At 39.0% G+C, this 25,616-nt stretch overlaps 1 protein-coding gene across 14 annotated transcripts in view; it reads left to right on the top strand.

Annotated features, from left to right (window-relative positions):
- ptprdb (protein tyrosine phosphatase receptor type Db) overlaps positions 1-25,616 on the top strand; it is a 112,454-nt gene that overhangs the window by 63,119 nt on the left and 23,719 nt on the right. For 8 of the 14 annotated variants that reach the window (XM_037532596.1, XM_037532595.1, XM_037532594.1 and 5 more), the window contains 15 exons: positions 3,046-3,191; positions 3,810-3,951; positions 7,556-7,741; positions 7,908-7,916; positions 9,584-9,601; positions 10,853-10,963; positions 11,180-11,191; positions 11,593-11,862; positions 12,663-13,244; positions 14,737-14,879; positions 15,481-15,622; positions 23,068-23,165; positions 23,505-23,761; positions 24,723-24,816; positions 25,086-25,295. In XM_037532596.1, the coding sequence (XP_037388493.1) occupies positions 3,046-3,191; positions 3,810-3,951; positions 7,556-7,741; positions 7,908-7,916; positions 9,584-9,601; positions 10,853-10,963; positions 11,180-11,191; positions 11,593-11,862; positions 12,663-13,244; positions 14,737-14,879; positions 15,481-15,622; positions 23,068-23,165; positions 23,505-23,761; positions 24,723-24,816; positions 25,086-25,295 (2,420 nt within the window). Of the gene's footprint in view, positions 1-3,045; positions 3,192-3,809; positions 3,952-7,555; positions 7,742-7,907; positions 7,917-9,583; positions 9,602-10,852; positions 10,964-11,179; positions 11,192-11,592; positions 11,863-12,662; positions 13,245-14,736; positions 14,880-15,480; positions 15,623-17,784; positions 18,091-18,495; positions 18,690-19,851; positions 19,876-20,570; positions 20,689-21,294; positions 21,925-23,067; positions 23,166-23,504; positions 23,762-24,722; positions 24,817-25,085; positions 25,296-25,616 lie in introns of all 14 variants that reach the window. The other 6 variants (XM_037532597.1, XM_037532589.1, XM_037532590.1 and 3 more) reach the window with 4 other exon arrangements.

The following is a 25,616-nucleotide window of genomic DNA, read 5'->3' as shown; positions in this document are numbered from 1 at the left end:
CTTAGAGAACACCTACCCACAAAGCACTGCAGGCTCAAGATAAGGAAGCATTGAACACTTCAGACCGTTTCATTAAGATTGATTTATTACATGTCTTTTTTTTGCTTTGCACAGTAAGTATTTCCTGTCTTTTGTAGGATATCAATGAAAAAAGCTTAGGAAGATTACAATCAAACATATGTTGGCTTTGTATCTACTGGAATCAACCTGTATTCTGCCCCTACGGGGAGTTTTCTCCAGCCACGCACACACACACACACACACACACACACACACACACACAAACACACATACACACACACACAAACTAATATACCTGCGTATGAACATCTAGAGTACAACATTATTTTTAAAAATGCCATCAAGTTTATATTGTTTTACATTTATTTGTAAGAAGTGCAATTGTGATTGATTTGGGGTTCATTTATGGTCAGTTAATTTATATCAAAAGAATTCATGAGCAGCTGAATGCTTAACATTTTATACTGGGCCAAAGGATAATTTGCATATTCTCTATAGAAATAAATAAGAATAGTGTTAATAGTTCCTTAAACTGAAAACAATAAAAAAAAACACATCTGCTATTGGTTACTAGGACGTGAATATGTTTGCGTGCACTTGCCATGTGAGCAGGCAGAAGAGGTGCTTATTGAGTTCACAGTTAATAATCTCTATGTATACAATTTCAAGTCAGCAGCCAGTTCATAATAAAATATGTGATATCTGTGTTTCAACCTTAGATTTGTCACCACATCGCCTTTTCTCTATGCTTCTTTTGTGCTTCTTTTGTTTGCATAAAAGCAGAAACAGTTCTGGTCCAGTTTTACTGTGTTTGTATTACATGGTTACGGGGAGATCTGGGACTTTGAGTGCTTTTTGTAGCTTTTTCATCATATATGTTGCAGCCTCTTTTTACATTATGTACTAGTCCAGGAGGTGGCAACATGCAGCTCTTTTACTGCCCTGTTTCAGCTCCACAGCAGAATTAGATCCTCCTTCGCATTAAAATAACGCTCTGCACAGTTTTAACAATAAACGGTCATAAACACTGGAGTTAAAACAGCCTATAACTTCCTTTAACCCTGATGGTTGGTATGGAGACTGCTGGTCATCACAGCAGCGCAGACAACAGTCTTGCGTAGCTAATAGCCAACGATAAGGCAAAGAGAAAGATGAACATGTGTAATTGGAGAAGATGGAGAAGAATGGACTTACTTGTATTAATAAGCACTGAGCTGGTATCCCCAAATGTATAATCTGCAAAAAGAAACTGTCAAACATAAAGTTGCAACGCTTCTTGTTCAAATTCTTCCATTCTACCTTAAATGGTGCAGCAGTTACATTCTGACACATTAGGCTCCATTTAAGGTGGAACAGAAAAATTAGAACAAGAAGCTGGTGAATGAGAAGCAACTTCAACCTCATAAAGAGTCAAACTTTGAGAGACATTTTACAAGAAATTATTTCGCTTTTGAGGAAAATTTTCCTGCAAGAGATGCAAGAAAGCGGCTATAGCTGAGTTAAAGCTTAAAGCAGAATAAAGAAAGTCTGCGTTTTTGTTTATATTTTTAGCCTATAATAGAACATTAGCACATACTTAGACATACTTCCAGCCAAGATGGTAAAATGGACATTAAAGGTTGTGGCTCGCAAGGAGGTTTGATTTTTTTTTTTTGGTTCTTCTTAACATTTGTGTTGTCCACCCCTGTTCTAATCTGTGGATCCTCACAACAACATAACAGGACATTGCTGTGGTTGCACTCTGATGCTCTCTGTTTTTGAAATCTTTTAGGATTTTATAGATCGTTTAGTGTAGGCCCAGCTTTAGTTGTTGTGGTTGTGGGATGATTATACAGTGACTGCACTGGATGAATACAGGAATTGGGGATTTTTTTCCCTTTTGAACTGTACTACACATCTTTAATCATAATATTCGTACTGCTCACACACAATTGTCTGTGTTTGCATGCGTATGCTGGTCTGCCTGGGCGTTTTTCAGGATTAAGACTAGTATGCAAAATTAAAGAGGATATTGCCGTTTCATCTTAAAGTCATATGAGGTGACCACACACATGCAAAATGCTGTCCTACGAGCACAAACTAAAGCCCATTGCTTCTACACGCCATTGACTTTTGCTCTTGGTCAGTGGAACAGAAAGCAGATTAGTGTAAGTGTCCACTGCGTCATGGCCTGATCCACTGACTGGATTAATGCGCTGGTTAGATAGTGAGGGAATCCGCTTGAGAACCACTTACTGGATAAAGTGGACTTCATATATTTTCTGCATGAGGACTTATCCGAAACATTAATGTTGCATTGATGTTAACCCTTAGAAGGCAGGCCGTTACAAGTATATTAATTCCTCATAAATTTTCTCAGCATAAATTACAAAAGGGTAATACTTACATTACTTGCAGTTGAACATACTGGCAGTTGAAAGAATAATGCCATACCCTGCATTATTGAGTAGTTCACTGATGCTTAGTCTGAATTTGGTATCAAAATAACTCTGAGGAGTTTATGCCCACTGCTCAGATCCTCAGGTCTCCAGAAGTGTAATCATACCATGTGCTCTGGTCATGGATATTATACAACAAACTATAACAAATTAATGCTGTACAAATTCATACTACTCTTAGACCTGATCAGCTGAATGCAATTAGTTTGTGCTTTATAATATAATAATAAATATAAAAATAATTTGAAAATACCAGCCAACATTCACATTTAAAATGATGAAAAAAACAATAAAAATAGAAAATTACCATTTTGTTGTTTGTTTATTTGAGCATGAGCTGTGTCTGTCGTCAGTTGAAAGCTGCTAAGTATTGACAGATAAAAAGCAAGAGTGCTAATCAGGTAGTTTGGCTGCTTTAGGCTTGTACTCAGACATCACAAAAAAGACATCTCAATGGCATTATGGCATTTCGTCATCCTAAATCATAAAATTTCATGATTATGACAGGCCTACCCCTTTCTCCTGCTCTTTCTGTCTTTCTTTCTCTCTCTCTCTCTCTCTCTCTCTCTCTCTCTCTCTGTCTCAGCTCCTCCTCGTTTCACTCGGACACCCACTGATCAGACGGGTGTGCAGGGGGGTGTGGCCTCCTTTGTGTGCCAGGCAACAGGAGACCCTCAGCCCAGAATCTCATGGAGTAGGAAAGGGAAAAAAGTCACCAACCAGAGATTTGAGGTAAAGGCACACACTACAGCTGCAAGATATTGTTTGTTACTCATTGTTGTTATATTGGTCTTTGCGATATTGATATTGCAGAAAGCTGCATAATGCAAATGCCCTGAAATGGCCCCCTTTATCCAGTCACAATGCTGTTTACTATGTGCTGTGCACATCTTGACCAGTCACAGTCTTGGATGATCATTTTGGTCAAAAAACACAGGCCATGCATGATTGAAGAACTGTGAGAATTGTGTTGTTAATTTATGTCTCCTACAACATTTGCTAGACAATTAGGAGCCTGAATTTGCACTCCCATTTAGAGACATTGATTGGTAGTGTTAGATTAGCTATAAAGCGCCTCTCTCTCCCACACACATAAACAGTGTCTCAGTGTCTCTCTCCCTCTGTTGCTTCTGTCTTGCTCTCTCTCTATCTATTCCTGTCTCTCTGTATCTTTCTCTCTCCCCCCTCTTTCTTTCGAACTCTGCCTCTCGCCTACCTCTCACTCTCTGTCTCTTCCTGCTTGTCTTCCTCATTCACTTTGGCTAGCTATTTCTCCTTGTTCCTGGTTTTTTGTTCTTCTTAGTATACACACAGCATCTCACTCTTCTTTGACACTCTCTCATTCTGCAGGTGATTGAGTTTGAGGACGGCTCTGGCTCAGTGTTACGGGTCCAGCCCCTGCGGACTCCTCGTGATGAGGCAGTCTACGAGTGCGTGGCGTCTAATGAGGCCGGAGAGATCAGTGCTTCTACCCGCCTCACTGTCCTCCGTGGTGAGCAGCACACACTGCTTAATTCATCTCTTATTTATATTGTCATCTTACCATGCAATTTCCAGTTCAGACTTTTCTGAAAATGGAGAAGTTCACAAATCTTTTTAGCAGGGTGTTTCCCATAAGAATCATGGCCTTAGGGCTAAATTCAATTAGAGCTGTCACAATCCATTATATTACTAGTATATTGAGAAATAAGTAATAAGTAATTGAGTAATCAGACTCAATTGAACAATAACAAACCATGCAGAGCCTTTAGCAGATTCTAGAATGTTTTGTTGTAAAAAAGAAACTATAAAGGCCTTAAAAGGAATTTTAAAAATATACAAAAAACCTATACTGCATATAAAGCGATGTGCTCACCAGGCTCTGTTTCTTACTGTAAGAGAGAGCAGGAGAAGAATTCAAAGTATGCTTTGTCGTGCAGAATGATCAAACTAATGATTTTTAATCACTTGAGAAGGCAACGTTTAATCTGTAATTGTTAAATGAAAGTTTAGTGCTGGTTTATTTGTTTAGTGCTTTATATGGTAATAAGTTGCCAATAAGCAGGCATACAGATCATCTTTATTTGCTGTTAGAGAGAGTACTCAGATGGTAATGTCATTTTGTAGTGATCATAGTGCTGCAGTGCTTTTGGGAACTCTCACGCCAGTGTATTTTATGTTTGTGTGTCCTCACATCACAAGAGTGCACCTGTCAGAACTGATCAACTTTATTTGAGCTAACCAGTGATCTGAGTCCTTAATGTGACCGAAGTCCTTGTGTGATGAAAATGTTATGGGCAGGCTGAATAAACCAGACTAGTAAGGCAGAAATGTGCAGGAAAATGTTCTCAGATTAATCTTCTTCATGGTCAACTGTGCGAAAAACTTTCCAGCGTACGATTCCCTGTTAAGAGGCAGCACAGTGGTGTGGTGGGTAGCGCTGTCGCCTCAGAGCAAGGAGGGCCTGGGTTCGATTCCCCAGCCGGGCGGCCAGGGTCCTCTCTCTGTGGTTTTTGCATGTTCTCCCCGTGTCTGCGTGGGTTTCCTCCGGGTTCTCCGGTTTCCTCCCACAGTCCAAAGACATGCAGTCAGGCAAATTGGACATGTTACATTACCCCTAGGTGTGAGTGTGTGAGTGACTGTCTGTGTCTGTCTGTCTGCCCTGTGATGGACTGGCGACCTGTCCAGGGTGTATTCTGCCTTCCGCCCGAAGTCTGCTGGGATAGGCTCCAGCATCCCCCGTGACCCTGACGGAGAAGCGGCTTAGAAAATGGATGGATGGATGGATTCCCTGTTAAGCCTTTCCCTCTTCCCACTAAACATTCCATGTTTAACCACAACACAAGCATGTTGTATTTTGACATTTATTATTTTTCACTTGTAGCTCATTTAAAGAAGTGGAGAAATTCTCTCTGAAGTGAAAATTCAAAACTTTTTATTCATATACTTTCAAGTTCATGAAGAAGAGATGATATTTTTATTGGAAAACAAGGGATAAATCTATACATTCAGGATTGTCTGCCATTACATACAGCCACAAATAACTGTAAAGACATAAATATAAAACCTAAGCAGCGCCCCAGACCTAACAACTCCCAAGATCTTACCCCACCCCGTCATGACCTTTCAGTACTCACTCCTGATTTGTTGAGCAGAGATCTCTCACATCACAGAAAATATGAACAAGAGCTTTGATGTTGTCTTCTGCTATCACATAAACAATTTTATTGGAGGTCATCCTTATTTCTTTCACTGGGAGCTATGAATATATACCGATTGCTTCAAAAAACAAAATTTTTAGTGTAGAACAGACATTACTTTAGAATGAATTACAGTAACTGTATTCTGTTTCCGTGTAGATGAGCTGTACCTTCTTAAAGTGAAAAGTGTATGTTAACTGAGAGAACAAAAGCATACAGAACAAAACCATTTGAATGGATATTTCTAACATTGAACATGGTTATGAAGCTATAAAGGCCACTTGATGACTGTACAGTCTATATGTACAGATCTGGGACAGCATTATCGGAGGCGTTTTCAGTTTAGGCTCTTACTGGTGAGATGCAACTTTACAATGCCACGTCACACTCTTCACAATTCTCGGGGGCCTCCAGCCTCCTCACTGCTGCTCTTGGAAAGCATTTGTAGATTATCAGCAGCAATTTTGAAAAAATTCTTGTCTTGTAAAAGTCTAAAGGTAAACATTTTGAAGATGTTTAGAAGTTCCTGAGGCTGCCTCGAGCACCACTGATACAGCTGTACCCTCTGTCTTGTTGAGCTAGTGTCAGCTACAGTGAACTATGCGAGAAAATCATTGTGCAGAGTAAATCATCAGCTGTTGGCTCTCCAGCCTCAAAGATTTTTACTCATCCAAGAAAATCATGGCTGACCAATCACACTCAAGTTAGACTCTCTTCCAGTGTTTTGCGTCTCAGAATGAGATCTCTAAAGACTGGGAACAACTGCCACCTCCACAGCTTCTCCAGGCCATAATCCTCCTACATAAGGTCCCGTCTGACATCCTCTGCTGTATATACCATGCCATAATCTCTCTGAATAAGAATCTTTCCCACTTTCCTTTACTGTAGTCTATACAACTTGACCTATTGCAAATATACATGTTGTATAAATATATTTACATTTAGTTTTGCTGCTTGCTATTTTAGCTGTACATATTGTATATATGTACTTTTTTATAACTGTATTTAACTCTCATTACACATCATTTATATTCTTGGCAAACTGTGTACTGTTTGCTATATTTTTGTGTATATCACCAGCATCATGACATCATGACAAAACAAAATGTGTAGATAAATATTTCTGACCTGTATACTAACAGGTAGTGTGACAGGCAGATTCTGTTTATACATATCCAGAAATTTCAGTGGGAAGTACTCCACTTCCCAAGTTCAAAGTAGAATTTGACATTTAATCATGAGAACACAAGAGAGAATGTGATGTTATAGCGATAACACACTCCCTCTCGTGTTCTGTTGCTCTTATACAATAATTAAATAAAGTAAGAAATAAACAAATTGGGCCATGAACGTGGTGTTTTGATGTTAGTTGGTACGTTAAAGCAACAAACTCTGCTCACTTGCTGCACATTCTCCAGATTCTTACACTGCCACAATATCAAGTTTAGCTCAGTTTTGTCAATTTTTGCTGGATCAAAATTAATGTTGTTTTGTTCCAACCAGTCTATAAAGCATTTTACAGCCCATTTTGTTGGGAAATGATATTTGGTTAATTTCTGACAAATTCCGGGTTGTTTAGGTGTTCTTCTGTTATAGGCGCCGACCGAAAAGCTTGCTCAGTGGTAATGACAGTCTCCTACAGCTGGCAAAGTCATTGCTTAGCAACAGCGTCTCAGCAAAGTGATACAGTGTTTGTGAAAAAAACATGTGATGTTATGGTGAAATAATAGCGCAGTTAACCAATCAGGCCAGAACTAACTGTTGTATAATTGTTGATATCTCAAACAACTGTGAAGTTAAAGTAGAATGTATCCTGAACATACTACCTGGGCAACATTCATCCTAAAATGGTTAAACATAAATGCAGAACAAAAACGTGTGTAACATATAAAGTGTGGGTGTTTATGTGCATTACAGAAGACCAGCTTCCTACTGGCTTCCCCTCCATAGATATGGGCCCTCAGCTGAAGGTAGTGGAGCGCTCTCGCACGGCTACCATGTTGTGCGCGGCCAGTGGCACCCCAGACCCAGAGATCACATGGTTTAAAGACTTTCTTCCCATCGACACGCATGCTCATGGGCGTATCAAACAGCTGCGCTCAGGTAGGACCTTGTGTGTGTTCAGAAAGACTGAACGAAAATCCTTTGCTGTTTGTTGTTTTGTTTTAACCTTACAATGCCGACAAACGCAGACATAAACAGTCTTATACAGGTGAAAGAATGATAAGTGATCCATGTGCTGTCTCTTTTTCTGTGTTTTGATCTACAGAGTCCTTTGGTAAGTCTGTTACACTGAGGCACAGCACATTCATACACATGCAAGCTGCCACATACACACCCATACCACAACCAGAAGCACAATATAATCTCAGTCTTAGTGAACTGCATGGAACACAGTATCTCACCTAACGAAAAACGGCCTCACACTACACTGTCATACAAAAAAAAAACACGCTGTATAATGCGCACTTCACTCATGTAGAGGTAGTCATCTTCACCAAGTTCTGCCCCTTTAACATGTGAAAATTAACCTGTGTCACTTTCACTCAGTCTCTCTCGCTCCCCTCTCACTTCCTCACTCAGTAGCTCACTCTCCCACTGTCTCGCTCACTCAGTGCCCCTTGCCATCGGAGTATCTACATTTCTGCTCTTTCTTTCTCTTTCTAGCTCTTTTATACTCTCTCCCTCTTATATTTTACTTCTAATACTGTCTATCTCTTACCCTCTCTTACTCTCGCTTTCTCTTTTGCTGGGTCTCTCTTATTCTTATGGCCAATTCACACCGGAAACGTTTCTTATAGGCATGTGCATTCTGATTAATTTTGATATTTGAGTAACTGCAAGACTTGGGGGTAAGAAAAGAAAACTGGAGGCTTTCTCCCACTAGCACAAAAATGTAAAAGCAAGCAGAGGAATACATTTGAAATTATTTTTGTTATTCAAAAAAAGCCGAGAGACATTAGCAGTTTTCGTGTCGGGTGAAACAGAGGCTGCCTCTTCAGATCTGAGCTAAAAATAATTGTAAATGGTGTTTCAGTCCCTGCTGGCTACACTAAACTTGTGTCCTATGCCCATCAAAACACAAGCCTGTCCAAACTGACATGATTTCACACACATGATGCTATGTTTTTCCATTTGTGAGTGTTGCAAAAACTCCATAGAGAGCCAGTCATATCACACACTTCTACTTTTTATTACTTTCTGAACTTTATTTAAATAATGATATACCAAAGTGTGATATTCTTGGCCTAGTAGTTTCCAAACATTTAATATTGCTATAAGACCGCTTTAGTTAGAAAAAGAAATGGAGGATAAAGAGCTGATATTCCCGTCTGAAGTGTTAACAGGAGATAGGTGAGTTAGAGGCAAAGTGAATTAGATGTTCAGCCACTAGTGCTTCATATAGTCTATGCTTACAGGAAGCTGATGTGTAGTGTCTAGTGTGAATACAGTGCTATCTTCACTCTCTGTCTCTTTCTCTCTTGTTCTTGTACTCTCTCTCTGTTTTTTTTTTTTTAACTCTTTCTCTTGCTCTTTATATCCAGCCTGACCAGTTTTTTAACTTTTCTTCTAATGCCTAATATTCCAGTGGATTCTCTTCCAAAACCTTTGGCTTCCTTGTTTCCCCTTCCTCTCCATGGATGAGAATCTGCCTGTCTTGAGTATTAATACTGCTGGAATTCTCAAGAGAGTGTTCTTATGGTTTCTTTGCCTTTGGTTCTGTTAAACAACCTCCTCTGGAACTGCAAGAGTAATGCTAACTAAAATAGACCCAGCACTTAAGACATAAAGAATTACATGCCCTTTCTCTTTCTTTCTCTATCTTTGCCTTCCTCTGTGTTGATCAGTCTCTCTCTCTCTCTCTCTCTCTCTCTTTCTCTCTCTCTCTCACTGCACTAACTCTTTTCTTTAATCTCTCATCTGCTTTCATTCTCACCCATCCAGGGGGTACACCAATCAGAGGTAAGAGTCTAAAGCTAACCATGCCATTCAACCTACCCATCACTATTTGTGCGCTCTCTTTCTTTTTTTCCTTCTCTTTTCCTTGCCTCTTTCTCTCCTTGTCATCTGCTCATCACATGTATTTTCCAATGATTAACCCTGTCATTTCTAGGGATTATATTTATCATGCCAGCCATGGCTGTATCATCATGATAAATCTACTTCCTTCTTGTAGTTGAAGATTTGTTCACATTATGTGTTTGTTTGCAAAGATGTTTTTTTTTTGGACAAATGGAAGACTCCATTTACTATTTTAATCTGTTGTGGTAGCTAAAAAAACATGAAGTCATAACAGAAATAATGATTAAGAAAGGTGACTAGTAAGTATCTAGTGCACTAAATTCAGTTCCTTTAGTCTGTTTTAACAGTTTATTTCAGTCTGCTTGCTCATGTTATGACTGTTTAATAGATTAATAAATGAATTAAACTTTCACAGTTAGCTCACAAGGCTGCTTTCTTCTTCTTTTTATCTGTTTTTGCCACTCTCCTGATCCCTCTGTGGATCTGTCCATCTCTTTTGTTGTCTAACGAAACCACATTTCATCTTTCAGCAAATTCCGTCTTGGACACTGTCTAATGAAGCATCTTTTTGAGTCTTTAACTTAGGATGGTGTACATATATCTGATGTCTGCGATCCTTCATGGAAGTTTTTTTCCCTCTCAGTTTGTGCCTTTTTTCTGACCAAGATTATTGTTTTTTTATTTTTCTTCAATAACTTTTTTTTTCTGGCCCTTTCTTATTCTCTGTGAGTCAAACAGTGGAAAGAGCTGACTCAGTTTTAAAGGATTTCTTTTTAATACCCTCTTTTAAATGTCAGTGCTTTTCATTGGCATTTCCCTTTTCTTATTTTGAAAGCAAGGCTTTTGTTGGGTCGGTCTTGCTGAGTTGTCAGTTGTGAAGGTGCACTAAAGATGAAGTCCCTCAGAGAGCTCTAATGGAGATGCAAAACACATTTTCACATTCTTTAGTATTGGTGTTCTATTGATTCGCCTGGCCAGTCTGATAAAACACCCTCACCTGTATTCATGCCAATATGAGGCAGAAAGATATGTGAGGAGCAAGGCAAACACACACACACACACACACACACACACACACACACACACACAGCTACACCCAATAGTCCAGGCTGAATTAATGTTGATCATGTCATTTAATGTATTTTGAAAGAAAGTTTTCTCCTATGTGTTTGTGTATGTTCGTGTGTTCAGGTGCACTACAGATTGATCGCAGTGAGGAAACCGATCAAGGGAAATATGAATGCGTTGCCACAAATAGCCATGGAACCCGCTACTCAACACCTGCCAATCTCTATGTCAGAGGTGCGTTCATGTATGTCCCTGTAGAGCATCCTGTATGCAGAACAATAGCACATAACAGTGGCAACTCTATAGTTTTCCTGTATTTTTGTTTTTTTCTTCTCACCTGTAGATGTAGATGTAGATGCCAGTAGATGCCTTCTAATCTGTCTTACTTTTCTCTTCCCCTTGATGTTATCTTTTTTTTTTCTTATCCCACTTTTTTTCCCTTCTCTTCAGAGCTGAGAGATGGTAAGTGGTCTACCCCCTCTGCCAAACTCAATCACAGACATTTAATAATAGGTCTGTGTGTGTGTGTGTGCGTGTGCGTGTGTGTGTGTGTGTGTGTGTGTGTGTGTGTGTGTGTGTGTGTGTGTGTGTGTGTGTATATATATATATATATATATATATATATATATATATATATATATATATATATATATACACACACACACACACACACACACACACACACACGCACACGCACACACACACATCTAATTTAAACACACGGCTCATAAACCCTCCTTCAATTTCTAATCAGTCACTGTTTTCGTGTCTGATGTGACCAAATGGGATTTAATCTAATGTTAGTATGATAATGAGCACTTCTGTTGGTGGAGATAATGATTAATCTCCTATTGCTTTGGCAGTGCGGCGGGTCCCTCCCCGCTTCTCAGTCCCACCTATGGATTATGAAATTATGCCAGGGGGAGGGGTGAACATTACGTGCCAGGCAGTAGGTGTACCCATGCCTTATGTGAAGTGGATGCTGGGAACTGAAGACTTGACCCCAGAGGATGACATGCCCATCGGAAAGAATGTCCTGGAGCTCACAGATGTCCGTCAGTCAGCCAACTACACCTGCGTGGCCATGTCCACTCTTGGGGTTATTGAAACTGTTGCACAGATCACCGTCAAAGGTAACTCAGATTGATATCTATGATAAGAACAATGTGTATATATACTTATAATTCAGAGATCATCCCAAAGATTTTTTTCAGGAGATATTTCTGAGGATAATCCAATTGCATAAGGCGAAAATAAATCAGGTCATTTTTTTATTACAAAAATTGTTAAAAATATAAAGAATATGGAACTGCTAACCACCATGCAAAATTATCAGACAAACAGTACTTGAAGCTTTCATCTCTGAGAGAGAGAGAGAGAGAGAGAGAGGGGAGAAAATCTAGCTCCACTCTTGCTTGAGATGAACAGTCTCAGTCTGAAAGGATGTGTATAATAATAATATAATAAGCTATTCCTCATAAAAGTCAAAGAAGCTGCTGGTGTTCTCAGAACTATGAACTTTCCCAGACCTCAGCATCATTGAATGTGTTTGAGATTACCTGGATCATGAGAAGAATGAACTTTAGAATTGTTTACAGGAAAAACAAATCTTTGGAAAGGAATGGAATCTGTAATGAAGGCAAATGATGGACATAAATATGGAAAATATGATATATTGGGTTGTTAAGACTTCTGTGTAAATTTCTTTTACATATATATTTTCTGTTTGTGTATGGACTGGAAATTAAAGGGTGGACTGTGACTTTTGGAGGGCACTTTACATATATTATAAAATTTCCTATAAAATGTCCAGAATTTACTTACAGTACTTACAAGACTTAAACATCACTGTGTGTTTACACATATCATATAGCAACATATATCATCTCTCTCTTTCTGTCTCTCTACCTATGGACTTCTCTCCTCCTTCCAGCTCTCCCAAACCCTCCGGGAGCTCCAGTTGTAATGGAGCGCTCAGCCACCAGTATAACTTTGATGTGGGACAGTGGAAACCCACTTCCTGTTTCTTATTACATCATCCAGCATCGGCCCACCTCCTCCCGCGACCCATTCAAAGAGATCGATGCTGTGGCAACCACTAGATACAGTGTTGGAGGGCTAAGCCCCTACTCACATTATCAATTCCGGGTGATGGCAGTGAATTCGATAGGGCGCGGACCGCCCAGCCCGACAGTGGAGGCTCGGACAGCTGAGCAAGCCCCAAGCTCGCCACCGCGCAGGGTCAGGGGTCGCATGGTTAGTGCTTCAACAGCAATGGTACAGTGGGAGGAACCAGAAGAGCCAAATGGACAGGTGGTTGGCTACAGGGTGTATTACACATCAGATTCATCGCTGCCTGTTAGCCAATGGGAGAAAGAGATGGTGCGGGGAGCGAATTACTTAAGCATACCGGATCTGACGCCAAACAAGACCTATTACATCAGAGTGCTGGCATTTACTGCTGTGGGAGATGGGCCTCTCTCCAATGATCTGCATATCATTGCCAAAACAGGAGGTGGGTCTGGGTGTGTGTGAAGATAATCCTCTGCCTGATTTTTCTCCATTCTTGCTTTGGCATTTCAGTTCTCATAATATCTTGACCTTTGTCGCAAAAAAACTTGTGCTTATGCAGCAGTTCCAGGATGTAATGATTTTCAGATTCGATGTGTGTAATGTCTGTAAATAACAATGACAGGGTTTTTCTGTTTTTACTGTTCCTTCCAAAGAAATGGAATATAGTGGTCAATATATTTCAAAATGTTAAGAGAAGGCATTGCAGTATATTTCATAGATTTGTTAAATGCTTAACTTTAATTAAAGCACTAGGAGAGATGTTTGGAACACATTTGATGAATAGAAAATCACTAATAATATTGTTTAATAATAATAGTAGTGTTTCTATTCTGAGTAAACACAAAAAAACAATTTCAAAAAAGTTGGGATGCTGTGTAAAATGTACATAAATGTAAAAACGATTGCAATGATGTGCAAATCTCATAGACCCATATTTTATTCACAATACAACATAAGACACATATCAGATGTTGAAAGTGAGACATCACTTTCTCATCAGCTCTCATCAACTCATTTCGAACTTGATGGCAGCAATCTCAAAAAAGTTGGGACAAGGACATGTCTAACTTTTTGTAGCATCCCCTCTTCTTTTAACAACAGTCTGTAAATGTCTAGGAAGTGGGGAGACCCATTTCTGGAGTTCTGGGAGGAATGTTATCCCATTTTTGTGATGTAGGATTCTATCTGCTCAACAGTCCTGGGTCTTTTTTGCTGGATTCAATGCAGTGCTGCCTGAGGGCCAGAAGAATACAAGCATCCAATATTGACCATTGGCCTTGTCCCTTGCGTACAGGGATTTCTCTGGATTCTCTGAATCTTTTGATGATAATTATGTACTGTAGATGGTGCAATGTCCAAAGTCTTTGCAATTTTATGTTGAGGAACATTGTTCTGAAATGGTTACACAATTTTTAGATACAGTTTTCTGCAGATTGACAAACTTCTACTCATCATTGCTTCTGAAAGACTCTCTAAAATGCTTTTTATGCCCAGTCATGTGAGTTAGTTGCAGTTTTTGTTAAGCAGTTTAGATTTGTTTTTGGTTTAGATCAGTTTAGATTTCTTTTATGTAAGAACTAGTGCTGTTTAAGCTGTTCAGTGTCAGAACATTACCAGTAAGAGACATTACCAAAGGCATCACTTTAAGCTATCATTGATTGCAAAGAATTTACAACCAAGTACAGAACAAAGTAACTTCATGTTAATTAATAAAATGAATGTGTTCATTTGGCAAATTACTTACGGTCTGCTGACATATATATGAAGGAAGGTTCCCTAAGAGGAATGTATGGGTTTGTATACATGTATGGACAAAGCTGTTACAACATGCTACAAGATACTGGAGACATTAAATGCATTATGCAGTTTCTATTATTGTCAGTACCTTTCCTGCAGCATGTAGGATCTTATCTCTGCTCTTCTGCACTTCACAGTACCTTCCCAACCCACTGAGCTGAAGGCAGAGGTGAAGTCAGAGACGAGCGTTCTGCTCTCCTGGCTTCCCCCAGCTCACAGCGGCACTGATGCTATCACTGGATATGAACTCATATACAGACATGGAGACCAACCAGAACAGGTACACAGTGTGCAACTACTGCACATGACAGCACATATAATCTCACATAACCACACATATACAAACAAATAGCCTTACTATATTGGTGAGTCCGGGGGGGCAGTTCTGCTGTTGATTTGCGCTGTCAGAAACCCTGTTTTATATATATATATATATATATATATATATATATATATATATATATATATGTAGCCCACCTTTTTACAAATTAGGTACCATAATTCATAATTCAACTACCATAATTCATGTTTCCTAGATCTACGATTCTGTTCAGATATATTCGCTTGCTGTCATTTTTTTGCTGACACTGAATTTTTAGCCTCTTTACGTCAGTGCTGTGACCTAAAACATTGAGCCTCCAACCCTACGCTAATTTCAGCCAGAGTACTTTTTTGTTGTTGCTGACCGTTTTTTATTTAAAGGAGGGCTTCTTTTGCCCTTTGGCACCGGTCATATGTTAATTATAATGTTGAGCCTCTGTTGATTTGCATTAAATTTTGTGCTAGAATTTAGTAGAACCTAAATTGCCCACTCATGTCTAGACTACCAGTAATTAGTGCCTCTTTTAGTAAATCTGCCTCCTGCTCTCTTTCTCCTGCAGAAAATCTCCTTTGATCCAACCTCCAGTTACCTGCTGAAGAATCTAAAGCCATTCTCCACCTACACCTTCCAGTTAGCGGCACGTAGTAAACATGGTGTTGGGGCTTTTACTGGCGAAATCAACATACAGACTCCACAAACACGTATGTACAGGTGTCTCTCATACAGAGGTACAAACATGAATTGACCATGTGTTTAAAGTCTCAACACTATTGATTTAGCAAGACAACGTTGCGACTACAGAATAAGCTGGCCAACAGGCAGGGGACTTAGCATAGTAATAGTGGTGGGAAATATGATCTTTTGAAATGTTTTGTCTTTTTTTAACAAATTTGGTATTGTGAATATTTGAACCTAAATTTGAGTCTGTTAAGGTAAGCCAATCTAAACCTACTGAAAATGGAGTTGTATGGAAAATGGATGCATATCAGTTTATATAGGGTAGGGGAGACAAAGTAAGTACTGGGGTTGTCACTTTAATAACCTAGATAAGATAGATATAAGATAGATCATTTAGAGCACACTGAAAAGGTGAGGCCTTGTTTTACAACCAAATAATCTCCAACTTTTGTTTAGGCCTGTCACAATTATTACAGAATTGTCTGATCGCAGTTATTAGAGTAACATTTATTTATGAAAACCATGGCTGTTTATGAAGACAATGTCTTGTCCGTAGTCTTGGCAGGTGGATCTTTGGATCTTTGCTTTGGGCTTACATGATTTTGCCATCTATTTAACCTATAATCAAACCAGCGCATGTTGCTCATCTTTATCAGACATGGCAGTAGCAGTAGGCAGTTCAGTGGTTTAAATGTGAACGGGATGGGATATAGTGATCAACAATATGGCTGTACTGTATGCTCTCCCCTTCGAAAAAAGGAACCAATAACTTTGGTGAAACTGGTAAAAAGGATTAAATATTCATAGATATTATATAGGGTACTGCTATCTTTGTGACATTCCTAACTGAGGTTGGACTACTATGCTATTAAAATCTTTATAGAAGCTGTGTAACAAGGCAGTATCAGAGGAGCCATATAAACAGCTGTAAATAGCTTTTTTTGCTACCTTTGTTGTGGAGATGTAGAAAGACATTTTTGTTAATTGAATCAAATTTTTCATACAGATTACACCAACCGATTATACAAATTATTTAACAGAAAATCCAACCACAGATTCAGCAGCAGAGTGTTATATCACATTTTTATTTATGTCAAGCATTTGCTACACTGAAGCATTCATTTGGTTTTTTAGCTTCAGTTTTATAGGTCTTTCCTCATTACCCATAAGGCCGTTATCTTTCTGTATAGCCACTAACACCTCAAAATACACGATTAATAATGGGCTTTTTTTAGTACAGCTTTTTAGAAATTCTGAAAGTAGGTGATGGTTTCTGATTTCTCATAAGCTCAGTGAAAAACATTGGTTTATTATTTATTAGTTTGTGAAATCATCTCATTCAAATGTGGATACATAGGTTCATATATGCACATAGCTCTTATGTTAAAAAAGACAAGACCTTTTCACTCCACTGTGGGCTCTTCTGGCAAACTGAATAATTGAAGTCAAGACATATTTACTGACAGACAGTTTTAATAACATCTCAGACTTATAACACCTGAAGCGAACACATTCAGGTTTATTGGAAGTCACTTTTAAGCCCTTTTTTAGCAGTTCAATAAAAGCTAGTGAGTCACAGCAGTCATATGTGAGAAGAGAACAGAACACTCATTGATATGAGAAGGGTATTTGCAGGTTGCGGTAGGTATCCAGATGTTTTGGATCCTTTGTTTGGCTGCTGGGGCTTCTGTCTTATTAATGTTCATTTCTGTCCGACGTGCTAAGTTTGAGAAAAACATAAAAGTCCAGGCAAATGGCACACAGTAACAGAACAGCTGATTGTGGTGAGTCAGGAATACATAGAGAAAAGTTCAAATGGAAAAGCCAGGGTTGCCTGGGGGGGTGGGGGGTGATTAAGGTGGGTTTAATGTAAATGTATGTGTGTTTGTCTCTTTATGTTCACTATGCACAGACATGAATCCATTGATAGTCTTGACAAACTCTATCAGTGTTCTCTGTTAAATTTCTTTTTTTTGAAATCCAGTTTGACATGTCTGTGCAACATCATGTCATTATTATACGTACGTGTGGTCCGTTTTTTCATTGTTCGTTTTGTCTTTCTTGTCTTTTTTTTTATCTGATTTCACGTCCTTACATCATCCTGCTCTCACTCTTAAAAAAACTAACCACTAACGCCTCAAAACACATGATTAAACCCTGCCCACCCTGCTAACCGTCCAATCAGAACCCATCCCCCCTCCCCAGGAAGTGACATGCTCAAGCCCTTCCCCCAACAGCCTGTTGGTAACCTGGTCTCCGCCCCCTGCAGACAGGGAAAACGGGATTGTAATGGGTTATTCCATCCGCTACGCTGCCACAGAACATGACAAACACCAGGTGCAGCACATAACGAACATCCCAGCTGACTGTTTCCGCTATCGGATCGAAGGCTTAAGGAAGTGGACTCTATATTCTGTGACAGTCGCCGCCCACACCGAGACAGGGCAAGGACCAGAGAGCCTGCCACTATTGGTCCGCACCCAGGAGGATGGTATGTCTCCAATGAATCCCCAGCCTTGTGTGACAAAGCAAACTTTCACCTTTGACCAAACACCTGAATCCAAAATCTTACCTCTGTCACATTTCTTAAACATTTTTCACATGCAGTGTGGCATTTTGCTATAATGGAAGCTATTTTTTCCACGCTCTGTGGATTCTTCTTCTTTTTTATCTTGTTGATTTTTTCTATGTCTTTGCCATAGATGTCATAGAGACAGACAATCATGCACTTGTCTTTCCCCCTTCCCATCTTCCTCCTTCTGGAATAAAAGAAGGAACGTTGTTTTGAACCTGAACCTGTTTGCCAACCTCAGCCTTTCCTCAACCTCCCTTCCCCTTGGTCACCAGGAAGGTGTGATATGAGCTTATGTCCTGTGTCCCCACACTGCCCCTGCAGTGCCTGGTGCTCCACCTCGGGGCGTCGATGTGGTGGTCCTAAACTCTACCTCTGCTAAAGTGTCATGGAAACCTCCCGTTGCTGAGAGACAGCACGGAAAGATCCGTGGTTACCAGGTGACATACATGAGACGCGCGTCCGGGGAGAGGATGGGTTCTCCAAGAATCAAAGAGCTCCTGCTGAGAGATTCGCAGGTACGGGAACACACACACACACACACACACACACACACACACACACACACACACACACACACACACACACACACACACACACAAACGGACACATTTTTACACATCAGACTACACACAGTCCCACTGAGGATGTAAAAACCTCTTTGACTCCAACTTTGTACAAATCAAACTACGCTATTACAAATGTATTTATAATGCAGCAGTGTTGTTCAGTCATTTATACATTTATGTAAAAACTAAATTTGATATATGTATTCATCATTGTTGTTTTATAATATGTAATTGTAAGCATTTTTTAAGAAACTTGAATTCAAGGGCATTGCTTTTAGATGGTATCTTCAAAATTGAGAAAGAGAAAATGTTCAATTTATTAATTAATTAAGGTTTACTTGCAAGAACTTTTAGACTATCTGTTCTTTAAGAATTTTTCACACTAGAATTTACATATTGTGTCAAAAAGTGAAAAACGGCCATTATATGAGTGTTGCAAAATAAAATATCTTAAGGCAACTAAATGTTGGTGCTAAATTTACTAAAGCTCTCAAGGAAAGTGCTGCATTTTGGAAAATGAAAAATAAAACATTTTATAATTTATAACTTATATTTATGGCTAAAAAAGTGAAAAAATGGTTCTTTGCATGATGCCTTTGAAGATCCATTGATGGTTCCCAAAATAATCTTTTAATCGGTGGTTCAAATCATGTTTGTAAATGGAATGCGTGAGTGTAAAAAACAGTTTCTAGGAAAAGCCCTTAAATTAGCAAATTAAAAAAGAGCAGAGTACTAACTGTCTGTTATTTTAGCAAAACATGCTTAATATTTAAAAAAAAGTGCTTGCAGCTGAGTGAAGGTCTTAATCCAGCTAATGGCAGTTAAATGTGCTTTGAACTTTCAGATGAGATCAGCTTCAGACTATTAGCCTCTTCTTGCTTCATTAGCCTCCTGATGTGATAGATGTAATGATAACTACAGTGGAAAAACCACAGGTCTCACACACTGGTCCTGCCATTGTGTGATTACAACAAACAGGCTTTAGTAGTAAACAATAGTCCATTTGTTAAAATTGTCATACTGTTTCTGTGTAATGAATGAAATATGAAATAAAAGCTGCTCTCATTTTAACCTCTCATTAATAATCTTTTTCCTGATTTAACTTATCTAGCTGCAAAATGATTCGGCTGAATATGTGAGTACATTTACTGAAACTTCTTCCATACATTAAAAAAACTGTTACGTTTTTACATTTTTTGGTCTTATTTTTAATATAACATTTTAACATTTATCATCATTGTCATAGCAGTCTTAAATGTCCAACCCTGCAGCTTTTTCAGAACATAAGAACACTTATATTAAATAAGGTTTTAGGTTGTCACTGTTGGTTATATAAGTAATTGAGTTGTCGTAGTAGTGATTATTTTGACAATTAATTGAGGTTTTTTGTTTTTAAGCCCAAACTTTGTCAAAATAGGATTAGCAATTAGCTCCCACACACAGCTGTATAAAGATCTATGGACAGCCTGTTTATCATTTACATTGCAAACTAATTTCTAAGCCAGTTCATTGAAGACATACGTTTAGATTTTTTATTTATTTATTTTTGTTTTGCATAAACTGTTTTATTTGAGTAATTGTAACAGTCCTGTAGGGTTTCACGCTAATCAGCACAAACACAAAGTTGTATAATTTATGGTTAGAGTTATGGTAACAGTTATTGATACCGGCTTCCAGAGTTATAAAATGCACAGACAGCACAAAGGCTAAATCTTAACCTCAGATTTTCTCATGACAATGGTGTTATGAATTACAGCATGCAAGGGAACAATACAGCATGCAAGGGAAACAGTCATGGGCATCTGTGTTTGTTTGTGTGTGCACATTCAGGAGCTCATTCTGTCAGATCTGTGGCCAAACACCGAGTACTCTTTGGCAGTGGCTGCGTTTACCTCCAAAGGAGATGGAGCTCGTAGCAAAGCCATCGTCATCAGAACTAAACCAGCGCGTATGTACACTACAGTTAATTAGACTGTAGGATTATTTTACCAAGATAAATTAACTAAAGTGTTTCCTCTTCTGCCATAAAAACACAGCATCATTCGAAACCATGGACAAATATTCATGTGGAACTCTCTCCAGTTGTACCAATGTAAAAACTAATTAGGAAACAATAAAGAAATAATTCCTAGTAAATTACAACTTTCTTATTTTTTGACTGCAGTAGACATGATGTTTAACCCAGTTATCTTCAGGCTCTGTCAGCAGGTCCAGGCATATATTCTTCCTAAAACCCCACTGTTACTAAGGGCATTTACTTTGTTTTCCATGTAGTTACTACATTATGAACCTTAAAATACAATATAATTCTATAAACTGTTATAGGTAAATCTTAGCACATGCTATTCAGCAACTTCTATAAGGTATTTTGTAACTACAGTGACACTAAATGTTACGTAGTTATGAGAGTGAGGAATTAAAGTGTGGACCCATATAATTTAAAATACTGGGCTCTTTTAAGGGATTTAAGGAATTAATAATGACTATGCTCAGACTAAAGTAGTCTTTAGAGCACTTCAATTTTATAAATATTTCTCATGTGTTTCCTCCACAGTGCCAGATGCCCCAGCATTGACGGTCAGTGTCACATCTGTCAGCACTGCGCTGTTATGTTGGCCAACACCCACTGCTGGCCTGTCACCAGTCCTGGGGTACAGGCTTTCTTACGGGAGGGCTGAGGACCTTTCAGACTCATTTACTACAGTGGAGCTTGGGGCAGATGAGCAGAACTACACTATCTCAACACTCAGTGCTGGGGCCCTTTACCTCTTCCGTCTGGCTGCTCGTGGAGCCTGGGGTTATGGCTCATCTACAGAGATCACTTTGGCAACCCCAGAGGTCACACCCACCACTACAGTGATGTCAAATAGGACCTCAGAAACAGCACGTACCTTTAGCTTTTTGCTCAATTTAACGGCCGGCAGTGTAGGCTCAACATCCCTCAGCCTGCGCTGGGAGGAGCCCAAAAACTTTGGCCCAATTCAGGGTTATCGTGTGTGGTACGCACTCACCTTCAGTAACGGGACGGACATTGCCATGGAAACAGAGGTGACGGAACCAGCTGTGGTTCTTACAGGGCTGAAAGCAGATACTGAGTATGTGGTCAGAGTGTGTGTTGTAAACGAAGACGGCCCAGGGCCCTATAGTCCCCCTTTATATACTAGAACAGAGCCAAATGAAGAAGGTAGGACATGCACACACAAACTGACATTCACAGCACACACCCTTTCCCCTGTTCATGCACATGCCTATGGAGTTCTGTCTGTATGTCTGTCACCCTGTTTGTCAGTCTGTCTTTCTGTCTTTTATCCTTTTCTTGTCTCTGTGATTTTTTTTATATTTATTCATTTACTGGTGAAGTTCACCAACTTCACGTTCTAAGTTGAGGCCTCTGAGCGTAGGAGTATTTCGATGAATGATGTCTGCTGAATAAATGACAAATGTGAAATGGAGTTTACAATTTTATTTAGTTATTTTACAGTCTCTTCTAACATACATGTGGTGGCATAGATGATGCCTATACAAACTGTGTCATGGTTTATGTCCTCAGACCACAGCTTCAGGATTTGGACTTCAGAAACCATCAGTCTCACATGAGAGAAAACATGTCTCAGCTCTCATACATCAGTTAATTTCAAGCAGCTTTGGGCCAAATAGGTTTGTCGAAGAAGGCATCAGGCTAAGCTAATTGGCTGCAAACTCTATAACAGAAAAAAATTTGTGTGAAATTTGCATTCTGTCCTTTCTTACTAGATTAATTATAATTTTGTGGCCAAATTAAAGATGTCCCGAATTTTCGCCGAACTGTGCTGTTATGTTATTTGACAGAGATTAAGCATCAGCCCATACATTGTTTGATTCTGTGTTCTTTTCAGAGTAAAGTACTATCATAAAAAGATGAAGCAAGGCAATAAAAAATGTCCTCAAACAGATTTAATAGTTTTTCACAGGTTTACTGTGTATCAAAGGTCTTACGGACACAGAGGAATGCATAGAAAATGCTTCAATAATTGTTTTAGGGCTCCTTTATACTGCTTTTCTAGGAAGTACCAGTTAGAGTTTGTAAGCACACACAAAAATGCAGCATATTAAATGAGCTGTTACAGTTTCAACTGTGTATGTCTCCAGTGTAGCTGGTAGGTATTAATTTCTCTCTGATTATTTTGCAAAGGTGATATTACAAACATTAGAATCAGTGTTCCAGATATTAGCTTGTTTCTGCCACTTCTTTGGCATTGCTGTATTTCATGTATTTTCTCCTGATAGATCACATGTGTGATTGAATAGTGCTGATATGTATGGTGGTTTTGTTCTGTTTTTTTGCTAGTGTTTGCAGTAAACTTCCGTGTGAAGGCCGCTTTGAAGAGTTCAGCGCTGCTTGCCTGGGAGCCACGAACATCACAAAATAAACCCCACACTTGCATTGTAAGTGTTACTCAGTGGCTTGGTGTTGGTTTTTGGGCATGCATGGAGATGTGTGGAGGTTATACTGGGAGTATTTGTGGTATGTGCAAGGCAGGAGTATTCAACTCTGAAGAGACAGTCTCTGGCACAGTTTAGGGAGTTGAATTAGGTGTTTGAGCAGGGAAATTACCAAACTTCGGATCCAGCACCCAGACTGGAATTGGTGTAAATGTTTGGCTTGAACATATATTACATATAGTTTACTGCATAAACAATGTGTTAGTATTTGGACAGTGAAGTTATCAGTATAGTGTATGTCAACATGCTTGTATTACATACTAGCTCTCTGTCATCCTTCAGATTACCTATGGGGATGGCCAGACCATAGAGGTGGATGGTAGACTCGGTCAGAAGCTGGTCACTAAATTGAAGCCCCAGTCTCTGTACACCTTCCTCTTAACCAACAAAGCCGATGGGACAGGGGGCCTCCAGCTTAGTGCAGAGGCCATGACCGCTCCAAACCTGCTGCCCAGCAAACCCCAGCTTCTGGAAAAGACCAGCGCCCAGAGCACAGCCACGTTGCAGCTGCCCACTGTACAGGGACAAGCTAATGTCAGGTTAGTGTTAGTCTGAAACACATGCACATAGAAAAAAAGGACATGTACCAAAGTTGTACTTTAGCCGCAGCTCGATGCCACTAATCTTTGTCGCATTCACATCTGAGCTCGGAATCTTAACTAAAGACTCATGAAATTTCAGCCTGAGAAAAACCTAAGAGTAAATGAACCCTTTCATTTCTCACTTTATGTGTCAATATTGCAACTTCCTTGTGCAGTCATTTATTGCAGTGCCATTAACTTACAACTCACAGAGGTGTCCAATTCAGTATGGTTTCAAATAACAAGCCTTTTATTTCTGATCTTTGGTTAGAAAACACCTACACTAAGGTTGACATAACTGAAGTGATTCATGCAGTAATTGTGATATTTAAAGCAATGTGAAAAAAGTTCACAAAGTACTTGTTAGACCATAATTTATATATTATGCTAGTTAGCTCTGTGATTGATCTAGCTTAATCTAAGTTATATTTTTAGGAAATAACATTATCATTCTTTTTGTATCAGCAGCAACTTTTCACCTTATGTGGTCCAAATCACTAGTTGGTTAACACCTGTAGGTGTTTCTAAACTCAAGCTGGCCTTTGGTTCCCATTGCTTTCATGGATGCCAAGCAAATGACAGTATGCCACACTTTGTGTTCCACTAAAAATAAAAATCCTGGAGAGGAATCACTTGTCTATAAATGTAACCCTGCGTGGTGCATCACTGTCTTTGCTGTCAGTATGACAAGAAAGCAGTGTTTGGTACACTACTAACCAACCCTACCTTGATATAAATAACCAACAGTCACACTTTAGGCCTGTCATAATTTTGACTTATTTGCTGACACTTGATTTTCATTATAAATACTTCAGGAAATTAGGCGATTATATCATAATTATGACAGGCCTGGTAAAGCAAGGTGTAGACATTGATTTCAGCAGAAGTTTTACTGCTAATGATGTTGTGTTTTTTCCAGGGGTTTTTATATTATTGTTGTCCCACTAAAGAGGCAAAGAGGAGGAAACTTCCAGAATCCATGGAATGATCCAGATGAAATTAATCTAGATGAGGTACTGTGTTTTGCTTTAGCCACATACAAATGGTTGACTTGTCAGTTCCAGTGAGTATTGTATGATGTCTGTGAAGAGTATACATCTTATGTTGAAGGGGTAAGACTTAACTATGCACAATTCCTGTATATGTGATTTCATTTATTTTACAAACTAATTTTATTGTTAGTTATTCCTTGTTTTTTTTTTTTTTTTACAATTTTCTTGGATGTTAACAGAAGTGTTTTTTTAGAAGATTTTTGTACTTATTCTTTGATTCTTTTATTTAGCTGTTGAAGGAGATCAATGGCACAGGCCGTTCAGTACGTCTGCGGAGGCAGGCTGAGTTGAAACCGTACATCAGTGCTCACTTCCAGAACCTTCCATTGGAGTTTAAGCTAGGAGACGGACGTGTATATGGAGCGTTCCTGAATCGACAGCTACTTAATGGACAGGAGTATGTCTGCTTTGTGCTGGCTATCTTGGAATTGGGACAGAATGTGAGTATCTCTCTTTCTCTGTCTCTCTCTCTTTTCCAATCGTTCTTTTTTTTTTTTAGATGCAAAGCACCTCATGGACCTGGCTTATAACTCACTTACTCTCTCACATACTTAGTATTCAAATAGTTAAACATCATTTCAGCACACCTAACAAAGGTATTTTGACAGCATAAACAAACCATGAAATATATTAAAAATATATATTTAAGGCTGTCATTTAAAATGTTTCATTTGTGAAGGAAAATTATTTTTTTTACATTCAGTCTCATGACCCTTTCTGTATATTAAGTAGTAGCAAATTGTCGTCCTTTTGAGAGCTGG

Source organism: Pygocentrus nattereri, chromosome 22 (genome assembly GCF_015220715.1).
Source record: "Pygocentrus nattereri isolate fPygNat1 chromosome 22, fPygNat1.pri, whole genome shotgun sequence".
Classification (NCBI taxonomy): domain Eukaryota; kingdom Metazoa; phylum Chordata; class Actinopteri; order Characiformes; family Serrasalmidae; genus Pygocentrus; species Pygocentrus nattereri.
This window is presented reverse-complemented; position numbering and strand designations above follow the sequence as displayed.